General features: G+C 45.7%; 1 protein-coding gene across 1 annotated transcript in view; it reads left to right on the top strand.

Annotated features, from left to right (window-relative positions):
• Positions 1–7,572: 7,572 nt before the first annotated feature.
• Positions 7,573–12,406, top strand: part of LOC144784055 (uncharacterized) — a 52,233-nt gene continuing 47,399 nt past the window's right edge. Inside the window, exon 1 of the mRNA XM_078662753.1 lies at positions 7,573–7,687. Within this exon, the coding sequence (XP_078518879.1) occupies positions 7,573–7,687 (115 nt within the window). The remainder of the gene's footprint in view (positions 7,688–12,406) is intronic.

Genomic DNA, 12,406 nt, shown 5'->3' with positions numbered 1-12,406 from the left:
TGAAGGAACAAGAATAGTTCCAAATAAATAGTGCGTACATTCTTCGGTACAAGGATCTCCCTGGCCGAATCTTTTCAAGTGAACTATAAGTTCACCACACCCTATCATCCACAATACAATGGTTTAGTTGGGAGATTTAACAAGATCTTAAAGGGCACGATTAAGGGTCTCCCTGAAAAGCTCAGGTGGAGATGGGATATCCTAATGCCCTGCCTTTTGTTTGCTTATAGAGAAGTCCCACAGAAGGGGGTTGGCTACAGCCCTTTTGAACTTTTGTTTGGACATCCTGTAAGAGGACCCATTTGTCTGGTGAAGGAAAGATGAGAATTACCTCTCAAACTTCCCAAACAAGACATTGTGGACTATGTACTTGGTCTCCGCTCCAGGATGGCTGAGTATATGAAAAAGGCATCCAAAAACCTTGGGGCAAGCCAGGAATTACAAAAAGCCTGGCATGACCAAAAGGCTGTACTGACTGCTTACCAGCCAGGACAGAAAGTGTGGGTGTTGGAGCCAGTGGCTGCTGCAGCACTCCAAGACAAATGGTCTGGACCCCACACTATTGTTGAACAGAAGGGAGAAGTCACCTACTTGGTTGATCTTGGAACTCCCAGGAGCTTTCTGAGGGTGCTTCATGTCAAAAGATTGAACCCATATGTTGACAGGGCGGATCTTGGCTTGCTTATGGCCACTGATGAAGGACAGGAGGAAGAGAGTGACCCTCTCCCAGACCTGCTCTCTCCGAACCCTGATGATGGTTCAGTTGATGGTGTAGTCTTGGCGGACAGCCTCACTGACCAACAGCAGAATGACTGTAGACAAGTTTTGCAGTCATACAGACATATGTTTTCACTGACTCCAAGTCAGACTACCTGGTGCACTCATTAAGTGGACAATGGGGACAGTCTGCCTGTTAAAAGTAACATTTACAGGCAACCTGATCATGTCAGGGACTGTATCAGGAAAGAGGTTCAAAAGATGTTGGAATTGGGAGTCATTGAACCCTCAGAGAGCCCTTGGGCCAGTCCAGTAGTCCTTGTGCCTACACCTCACACCCAAGATGGTAAGAGAGAGATGAGGTTTTGTGTGGATTACAGAGGTCTCAATGCTGTCACTAGGACAGATGCCCATCCAATACCCAGGGCAGATGAGCTCATAGACAGATTGGCATCTGCCACGTTTTTTTTTAGCAAATGTGACCTGACAGCTGGCTACTGGCAGATCAGGATAGCTAATGCTGCAAAGCCAAAGACAGCATTTTAAACCCCTGGTGGGCATTATCAATTTATAGAAATGTCCTTTGGTCTGAAAAATGCACCTGCCACTTTCCAAAGGTTGGTGAACCAAGTCCTCACAGGTCTGGATGACTACTGTGCAGCTTATCTTGATGATATTTCTGTCTTTAGCTCCACCTGGGAAGATTACCTGATCAACCTGAAGAATGTTTTGGAGGCCCTGCAAAAGGCAGGCCTAACTATCAAGGCTACTAAGTGACAGATAGGGCAGAGTCAGGTTTTGTACCTGGGCCACCTTGTAGGTGGAGGCCAGGTTCAACCATTGCAGAGCAAAATCCAGACCATAATGGACTGGACTGCTACCACTACCCAGACTCAGGTCAGAGCATTCTTGGGCCTGACTGTGTATTACAGGAAATTTGTCAAGGGGTATGGTTTATTTATTTATTTTATTTATTTACAGACTTGTAACGCGCTAGGAACTCGACTCCCTAAGGAGTATCTCCGCGCCTTTGGCATCATCTGTGAACAAAAACTCAACCGAATGTGTAACAAATGCCCCAAAGAGCTAATAGTTGAACAGGAACGTTTTTAATTTTTTCCTAAAAGGAAGATGTTCCTTACACACTCTGATGTCATAGGGAAGATCATTCCACAGCTTTGGTCCAGCTACTGACAGAGCCCTTCCCCCTTGTCTAGATTTCCAGAACCTGGGGACACATAACAATTGTTGCTCTCCAGATCTGAGGGACCTCAAGGGGGTATAGGGAAGGAACTTTTTGGTCAGATAGTCGGGACCTTTGCCAATGAGGCATTTGTGAATGGTGCAGCATGTTTTAAACAACACCCTCTGTTTTACAGTAAGCCAGTGGAGTTTGTTTAGAAGTGGCGTAGAAGGAGTACGGGCTGGGGCATTGAAGACAAGTCGCGCAGCAGTATTTTGCACGACTTGTAATCTGGTCATGACATCCTCATTGGCGGCCAGCAGCAGACCGTTACAATAATCCAGTCTGCTTAACACTAGCGACTGTACTAGTGTTTTCCTTGTTGTATCAGGTAACATGGGAAATACCCGTCGGAGAAGACCAATAACATGGAAACATGAGCTTACAATCTGGTTGGTATGATGTTTAAGAGTAAGCTCCTGATCCAGTTTAACTCCTAGATCTTTCACAACGACTCTAGGTACGGGGACTGGGCCTAGATCTTGAGGCCACCAGTCAGGAGTCCACAGTCGTTTGGCTTCCCCAAAGAGCATAACCTCAGTCTTTGAGACGTTACACTGAAGGAAATTTGCTGCCATCCAATGCGCCACCTCTTCCATTCCCTGTGCAAAGGAGTTACGCACCTCAGGGGTCAAGGTTTTAAAAGGAAAGAGGAGTTGGGTATCGTCTGCATACGATACAGGGATGAATCCATGAGATCTCATGATGTTAGCTAGGGGGGCCACATAGATGTTAAAAAGCGTTGGGCTCAGACAGGAGCCCTGTGGCACCCCCTTTGAGATCTCAACCTCCTCTGACTGGTATGGACCCAGTATGACTCTCTGAGTGCGGTTGGTAAAAAAGCTCTTTAACCAGGCCAGCGCCTTACCTTCCAGACCGATGTCAATTAGTCTGGAGGTCATGATCTCATGAGAGACAGTGTCAAACGCCGCTGACAGATCTAAGAGCACCAGGATAACGGAAAACCCTTTATCCTGTAGCATACGAAGATCGTCAGCGACGGACAGTAAGGCAGTCTCTGTGCTGTGCCTGGGTCTAAACCCCGACTGGGAAGGATCAAGCACCCCTGCACTCTCGATGTATCTAGACAGATGCCCGTTCACAAACTTCTCCGTAAGCTTCCCTAAAAAAGGGAGGAGAGAGATGGGTCTAAGGTTTGTCAGGTCTGTCCACGGAATGGAGTTATTTTTCCGTAGTGGTCTTACCAGAGCCTGCTTCCAACCAAGGGGGACTTCCCCTGTGCTCAAAGAAAGATTGATGACTTGTTGGATTCCAACCCCCAGCTCGTCACTCAAAAGTGCCATGACACGTGCTGGAATGATATCTGAAGGGCACCCACTCTTAGTCTGAGTGATTAAGGTGATCATCTCCTCCATAGATACCTGTGGGAATTCCTTAAGTTTACTGATCTTATTACCTACTAAGCTAGGTATATTATCGACAGAGTCAAAACTGCTAGCAGTCGATTTTGAAGCTAAGATCTTAGCATAGATACCATCAATTTTTCTGACAAAGAACTGTGATATATTATTACACAGTTCTTGAGACTCAGTCCCATCTGTTTCACAGGCCAAGGGCTTAGTAAAGGTTTGTAATATTTGGTAGAGAACTTTAGAGTTCTTACCAGCTGCTGACAGTTGCGCTGCGATATGATGTTTTCGCGCAGCCCTGAGAGCTTTATGGTAGCTTTTTTGGGAGGCCCTGTAAATATCTTTGTCCTCAACTTTCCGAGTGGCTCTCCATCGTTTCTCTAGCTTCCTTGTAGTGAGCTTTAACTGTCTCAAGTCCTCTGTGAACCAAACCTCTTGCCTAGAGGCAGGCCGTGGTTTGTATGTCCTCAAAGGAATAACACAATCAATGGTTGTAGTTATAGCTTCATTAAATTTATTTAAAGCTGAGGTCACATTATCCCCAACTCCAGCCCAGTTAGGTTCTAAGTAATTCTCCCTGAAACCCTCAGGAGTAAGTTTGTTCCAGGGTCTTCTGACATCTGCCATGCTCCTCCGAATACCTTTTGTCTTATAGTTGGAGCGAGTGTGGAATTCGATAATAGCATGGTCAGTCCAGTCTACCTGGTACGGAGGGAGACAATTTATGTAGGAGGAGTTGTGTAGCACAAGATCAAGAGTATGACCCGCTACATGTGTAGGTCCCTGATTTGCCAACTTAAAGCCAAGTGTGGACAGGTCAGCCAGGAGGGTCTGAGCCTCAAGACATGTCGCAATATCACAATGGACATTAAAGTCCCCTACCAAAATGAAATCAGTGTTCATTTGCATATGGGGGGCAAGTGCTTCCACAAGTTGAATAGAGAAGTTCCCAGCAGGGCCCGGATGCCGATAAACTAGTGCTCCTTTCCTAGATTCCTTAGCGCAGGGATTAATGGAAAAAATCATAAGCTCCATTTGTGGGTTGCATACAGTCTCAATAACCACCACCTCCATTTCCTGTTTAAAAACGATGGCTAGCCCCCCACCAGTTTTAATAGGACGATCCATCCTCACTATCTTGTACCCTACCGGCACACCCATAGTTATGGCTGGAACAGTGTGGGGCTTCAGCCAAGTCTCCGTTAAGAAACAGAAATGTGGGCTCACAGATGTAATAAGGTCCCAAACCTGAATGGCGTGAGACACCAATGATCGTACATTGCACAGGACGTTCTTACAGTTTAGAGGGGGGTTATTAGGAGAGCTAGCAATAGTATAGATCGAGTGTTCATTAAATTCAGAAGCGGTCAGTTGTTTGTAACAGGGGTTTATGACAGTACTACTGGTGAACTGAGTACAGCAAGCCCTGCAGGAAAAAGGTCCCTCATAACAGCAATCAGCCCTATAATGGCACAGTGTAGAAACATACCTGCCCAGATCCAATAAGGACTGACTAGAGTACGTATGTACAGGACGAGGGGTCAGTACAGGGGGAACACCGATGGACGCCATAACCCCCGGCCCCTAGCCCCGTCCTGTCGCGGACGGGCGCAGACGGGCTGGTCTTCGGCTCGTCTTAGGCGCAGGAATAGGCGCCACACTGCGCGTCAACACTGCGCGTTGTGCCGACGAGGTGCTTTATACCCACGAGAACGGGAGAGCTAGAGCGCTAACCGCTCGCCTCCCTGGTTGTTTCTGGCTCAGCCCCGCCTTCCGCGCCTGTGATTGGCTGGAGGGTCGGGCTGGGCGAGCAGGCACAGGACTGTCTACAGCGGATCGAATCCCTCAATGCGTGTGAGTAAGTGAAATTTCAATATGAACTCACATTCGAAATAAAATAATACAAACAGTATTTCTCAGTATTTCTCCTTTTAAAAACAGTGTTAAAATCAGTAACGGTCCAAAATGTTGCACGAGCTCCTAGAGCGTCAGTTACAGCATAGAAAGAGCTAAATGCTCGCAAATGTCGCCAAGCGGGGTCGGGGAGAGCTGCCACCGTCCCCCCTACCGCAAAGTTGGCCGCCTCCTCGCTGTCTTTATACCCACGAGAACGGGAGAGCTAGAGCGCTAACCGCTCGCCTCCCTGGTTGTTTCTGGCTCAGCCCCGCCTTCCGCGCCTGTGATTGGCTGGAGGGTCGGGCTGGGCGAGCAGGCACAGGACTGTCTACAGCGGATCGAATCCCTCAATGCGTGTGAGTAAGTGAAATTTCAATATGAACTCACATTCGAAATAAAATAATACAAACAGTATTTCTCAGTATTTCTCCTTTTAAAAACAGTGTTAAAATCAGTAACGGTCCAAAATGTTGCACGAGCTCCTAGAGCGTCAGTTACAGCATAGAAAGAGCTAAATGCTCGCAAATGTCGCCAAGCGGGGTCGGGGAGAGCTGCCACCGTCCCCCCTACCGCCGGTTCCATTGTGACACCTCTTAATGACTTAACTTCCAAGAAAATGCCAAAGAAAGTTCAGTGGACAGAAACTGTCAAAAGGCATTTAATGGCCTGAAGCAGGCCATGTGTACTGCACCAATTTTGCAAAGTCCAGACTGCTCCAAATTGTTCATTGTTCAAACAGATGGTTCAGAGTTGGGAGTCGGGGTTGTGCTTTCACAATTGAATAAAGATGGTCAAGACCAGCCAGTAGCTTTTATAAGCAGAAGGCTGACCCCTAGAGAGAAACGTTGGACAGCTATTGAGAGGGAGGCCTTTGCTGTGGTTTGGGCACTGACGAATTTGAGGCCATACTTGTTTGGTACTCACCAAAGATTCAGACAGACCCTAAGCCCCTCTTGTGGCTAAATCAGATGAAGGGTGAAAATCCCAAACTACTCAGGTGGTCCATTTCCCTACAGGGGATGGACTTTACAGTGGAACATAGACCTGGGAGTGACCATGCCAATGCAGATGGACTCTCCAGATTTTTTCTCATAGAACATGAAGACTCAACTGGTCAAGGTTAGTTTAATGTCCCTGCATTGGGGGGGGGGGGTGTAGGAGAGTAGGGTCTGCTTCCTACGGTCACCCCCACTTTTTGCTGTGATTTTCTGTTTTTTTGAGTTTAGTGTGGCTGTGGTCCTGCTAATCAGGCCCACAGCCTAGCTGTTCTCTCTCTAAATTGATTCCACGTACTTTAGGTACATACCAGATTGGTTACTGGGTCACTCTTGTGAGTCCCAGTGTGTAGGGGCATTCAAGGCCTTCCAGGGGCTGCAGTATGTATTGTACCATCCCTGGTTGGGCTTCCAAACTGACACCACAGGTCTCTTCACACAGCCTGGGTAAGGTGGTGTAATCACCCCTTACTTAGATGTAGTACATCTATATATACCTTATATATATACACATATTAACCTATAAGTCACTCCTTTAGCAGGCGTTAAACAATCCTGGAGGCAGAGTGCTTGGTTTTATGTGAGAGGGTGCCCTAGCATGAGCTGAGCCCCTCTGCAGCTTTTGGAACCATCTCCTTATAGCTGTTCTATGATATTGCCATACCATATACTCTTAAGTGCATTATAATCCTCGGGGTTAATGCTAACCTTGGTTTGGCTTTATCAAAACATGTTGTGTAAGGTGTCAAACACTTTGGAATACTACCCACTGGCGGCGAGGATAGCATTTCACCCTTCTAGAGGGAGAAGACATGTAGTCACTGGTATACCCGGTTAAAGTTAAACAGAGCCTCAGCATCACAAAATGGATCCTGCTGCCACAGACACGAGTCTGACCTCCTGCTGCTGGATGAAACTCTGGCAGGGGAGGTTTGGACAATAGGTTTCCTGCCCAGGGAGGTGCTGGCACCTCCCCAGACAGGTTTTAGTGTATTAGGGCAGGGAGGGCTGTATTCAGAATGCATTTTCGAGGCACTGCCTGGGGCACACAAGGTGCTCCATGCATAGCCCGGTTCAAGCCAGTTGCTGGGGCACTCCAGCCTCGCTCTGGTGCAAAACTGGACAAAGGGGAAGGGGTGTAACCACCCCCTCCTCAGGTCCACCCATAGGAGGGACCTTTCAGGTTGTCCAGCCCCCAAACTTAGTATAAGTATAGGAGCTGTGTCCCTAGGACTTTAGATCCCCCTGGACGAAACTTTGAAACATAAATACTGGACCTTCGAAATTCCATTTCGACTGTAAGATATAAGACATCTCCCTTGTGGTCAAGGAGTGACCACTCTGTTCAAACATGCACCAAGAAGCATCTAGCCAGTCTGCATTGTTGAGGCTCCCGGCTGATACCAAAGACTATGTGACACAGGACCTGGACTTCCAGACATCTCTGACATTGCTCGACATTCCCAGTAAAGCTGAGACCCGTGGCATACACGAGAGACGTGGGACCGGAACTCCTGGACATCCTGAATTTTGCAAGCTGCACTCACTTCCCGAAGTATTTGGAAGTCGTGCTTTGGGGTGCTTGAAGCCCTAGCCACGAGCAACATTTGCACTGATGCTCAGATCCCCACACTACACGAGTGTCCCGTGGGGCCCGCTCCTGCATTTCAGCTTGACGCATCTTCCTGGTTCCTTGCCTATTGGCTAGTGAGCCCCTGGAAGACTTTTCTTTAAAAATAAACTGTTTTCCTGGTTCCTCCAGGCTTGCTCCAACTTCTTCCTAAAGGAGAAATTCCCCAGACCTTGCTGGTCTCCACCGAAGCCAATCTTCATCTCCTGCGTGGATTGCATTTGCCAAGGCTTGCTGGGTCCAATCTGGATACCGATACTGCAATCAACTAGATCCTTCATAGCACAGCTCGAATCCAGCTCCTGGTTGTCATCAACGCATCCTGGTGCTCATGGCTGCAGAGACAAGCTTCACTTCTTCACCTGGAAACTCCTGACATCGCCTGGTTCTTTCCTGGCTCCTTCCTGGTCAATGGCCTGTGACCCAGACTCTGTCCCTTCTGCTTTCAGGTTCTTCAGATCTTCGATCCACCCTTGGATCCATCTGGACACTTTTCCTCTGGTCGCCTGCAGCACTTCTTCCCAGCTCTCCATTGGAATCGATGACGAAACCCGACACAAAAAGACACCTACGCACCCGGTTTCCCTGGGTGAGGTAACTCGAGTACTCCGGTGCTCCCGTGGGTATTGACTCTCCTAGTGTCCTAGTCTAAAAGGGCTCCATCGTAGTTCACTCCTTTGTGCCCTTAAACTATAACTTTGTAACTTCTACGTTTCCCATAAAAAGTCAATAGTAACCCGTGGCTGTGTTTAGTCACTGCACGCGTCTCTCGTGCGCCTTCTGCATCCTAACCTTTGGTTGTTTAGACTAGCCCCAGGGATTCCCCAGACCCTAGGCCTGCTTTCTAATTCTCTTGTGGTTCTTATACCACTATTTTAGTGTATGGTTTGTGAGGCCCCTAGGGGAAACGTATACTGTGCAACATATCGTATGCCAATTAAGTTCCTTGTATTGTACTTTTACCTCTGACCTCATAAAGAGTTTAGAGGGGTTGTGTTTAGAATAAATACATATATATTTGATATATACCTTGTAAGGTGTGCTTTCATTTGGTATTAAAGGGATTATAAGTGGCAAAACAACTTGCTTAACTCGCCTCTCAGTCTTAGCCTGACGACTGCTGGTCCATGCTACCACTAGGAAAGCTTTCTATAAGGTTGACTTTACAACCACCATCATTACGGTCAATTAGACTGGTGCAAGGTGCCCACTAGAACTAGTGGACATCATATTCCAGGCTAACTTCTCGCATAATTGGTGTGGCTTTTACAGTTGGCCTTCAGCAATGTTGGCCTAACATCTATGTACCATATGAATCATGATATGAATCAACCATTACACAGTCCCAGGTCACATGAGACCACAATACCGACCATCTCAAGTGCAGCTAGGTTAATTACAGGTGATTTTGTTTGATCAGTGTGGGAGGGAATACCCCAACATTTGTCTTCATCCCTAAACAAATCCATAAGGGCGTGTAGGGATCAAAACATACATTAAAATCACCTGCAATGATCACATTATGATTAGCACAAAGGCCCTCTATGAAGGTATTTAGGATTCTTATGGTCTGAAAAGATTTTTAAAAGGGGTCAACCTGCTGTAGATTTTATTCAATAAGTACGGGGAACGTAACTTAGGTGATATCTTGAGTACTAAATATTCTGGAGAAGCAATATTGATTCTCTTAAAGGCATAATATAAAGATATTTTCTGCTAAATAATGAGCCCTTGCAAAGGTCTACCTCCTCCTGATGGGTTAACCTTAATGCTATAAGTTGTAAGGCCCTGCCTATGAATTTCCATAAGGACCCATGTCTCTTGGAAAATCCATATGTGAAATGTATCTATAAAAGAGCCACAATCTTCATCGTCTAATTTGGAATAAATTCCAGCAATATTTCATGAAGCTAAGTGCAGAGAAGACATATTGTTTTAGTGCATACAATTCATATTTGTAGGAGTCAACATTGGCTGCAAACTATTATTTATTGAGTGAGCTACATGAATGCCCTTCTTCATATCTACATTTGGAGACAATTCTCCCAAGCTGGGTTCAAAATGCTCTTTTTTTACTGTTAAAGAAGGTGAGTGAGTCATTGGAGCAGGCAAAACAACATGCAAATCCAGAAGTCAATCGACCACTGTCAATGTACTCTCTTGAGAAATACCAAACTGAATCCCACATTTCTTGCCGGTTCCATTCTCTTCTTGGTAGAAACCACACATCCACCCTCATTGGTAGGCACAAGCATATCCAAAACTGGGGGACTTGATTTGAACACATTTCTGAGCCATTTGGGGGAGCGTCTGTTGGTCTAATGAGATCAAGCCCTCGAACAGCTCAAAGGAGGTTAGGTTTAATTCAATTGAATCTTTTACCCCAACAGGCTCTACAAGGTGTTTTGCATAACGAATATCTGAGTAGAAAATTGACTAACCTTTCCTAACATGCTTAATCCAATGTAAAGACTTATTCTTCAGGGAATCGCTATTTTCAAAGGAACCAGATGGCAGCTTCGGTACTCTCACCATAAATACGGAATATCCCTCTTGGGTGTCAGAGCTCCCCTGCAGTCTCCCTGTGGGAAGAGTGAATGAAGAAGGGATATGTTTGGACTTGTGCACCCCATAAATATAACAAGCTCCACTAGGCCTTGTGGACATAGGATACATGGTTAGCAGGTGGTCACTTGAAGGGCACAATAACACACTTGTAGCCAAGCCACAGCCTGAACTGTCATAGTTATCACCCGTTGACGTTGAATAGTTATTCAGGACATGAATTAAGGATTCAATAGGAGTCGTAGATAAGCTCGTCATAGCGCCCTGGCCTTGTTAGTATTGCAGAGTCCCGGCACTATGCTTCCACTGTGATGAGAAATTTAAAGACCCTGGCTTAAGTGGTTTTGACACATCTTGGAGAATTTACTTCAGGTTAGCAACCTCTTCTCTTAAAGCTAATATCCAACCAATTGCTTCACTAAGCACTGAGGGTGCCTGTAGATGTAAGCTTTCTAGGCAGGTTAAGACAGTATCAGTGAAGGAGAAGCAGAGCGACATACTTCGTGAAGCACCACAAACCTGTTAGAACATACTACAGTTATGCATGTTTGAGTATCATCCTTGCGACCAGAGTTCAGGTAGGGCTCCCATCTTGGCCTAATGTAACAACAAGCATCAAACTGCAGGCAGACCAGCTGGAGCGATGATATTTTTCTGAGGCCTTGGTTTCAATTTAAATAAATCTGGAATGTCCCCCTCACTGTTAACTTTAGTAGCTTTAGCTTGAGTATTAGCTTTGTTGCCTAGAACAGACTCCACTTTTTCTATCCAAGTATCAATCTCATTTGTTAAACAGTTCATTGTGGCATAGCTTGACTGTTTGGGAAGTTTGGGATTTTTGGATTGCACAGCCTTATCCATGGACTTTTCATTTCCCCATTCTTTTCATACATGTGTAGGCTTTAAACAATATTAGCAGCAGTGCCTTCAGTTATCTGGAACACTAAAGTCTTTTGGGCTCAAATTCCTGAGCTAGGGGAGGAGGTGGCCATGCCTCTTTCTGGCGCTGATGGGTGAAGGACTGGCCCACGCTTAGCCCAGGCTTTGCACAGGCACATCCCACAGTGTGGTGAAGCAGGGCTGCTTAAATGCGCCCAGTGGCAATTCCCAGGTGCTCAGCCCCTACCAGCGGGTCTCATACTATCTAGGCAATCTGAGACCTTGAGTCCCCCTCAAAGCATGTCCCAGGCTGTGGAAAAGTTGGGCTGCCTAAATATGCCGAATGGCGTTTCCTAGGTGTTCATTCCCCATCAGTTGGTCTCAAACAATCTGTGTAATCTGGTTCCTGGAGTCTCACTCTAGTGAAACACTAATACATATATTTAAATATTTAAACATTACTCACTAAAATATGTATTCACTAAGATATTCAATAATATATACATATATAACACATATTTATTTTTCAGAAAGATACACATTCACTGGATGGTGTCATCAGTGATGTCATGAGTGATGTAATATATGACGTCATCAGCAGTGCATTACACGCGCAAGTTATAGTGAGTCCAACTAACTATAACGTGGAATTTCATTGGTTTTATATCAGTAAAATTTCCAGCTAACTATAACTGGTGTCAAACCTATGCTTTTTTCAGTGAATTTCATAGGTTTTGTAAATGCTACTACCTAACTATAACGTGTGTAAAACCTATGGTTTTTTCAGTGAATTTCATAGGTTTTTAAAATGCTAATTCAGAAATATCTCATGTATACAACCTATACTTTTGTCAATAAAGTTCTGGCAATATTTTTTTCAGAAACAAGCCGTTTTCTTCACTGTTCAAGTTGCATAGAGACTCCTTGTAAAGCGATACAGAATTAGAAAGTCTGTACCTTGCCTTTTTTTCAACGCATTAAAATTTGCCTGTAAATAAAAATAGCCTTTCTAAACTTTCGTGCACGACCCACTGTGCGCACTCTCGGCAACAGTTCTCAATAAAATGGATAGCACATTTGCAGGCTTTCGTGCGCGACCGACTGCGCGCAC

Source organism: Lissotriton helveticus, chromosome 10, assembly GCF_964261635.1.
Source record: "Lissotriton helveticus chromosome 10, aLisHel1.1, whole genome shotgun sequence".
Classification (NCBI taxonomy): Eukaryota; Metazoa; Chordata; class Amphibia; order Caudata; family Salamandridae; genus Lissotriton; species Lissotriton helveticus.
Note: the sequence above shows the minus strand (reverse complement) of the source record. Positions and strands in the feature narration are given on the sequence as shown.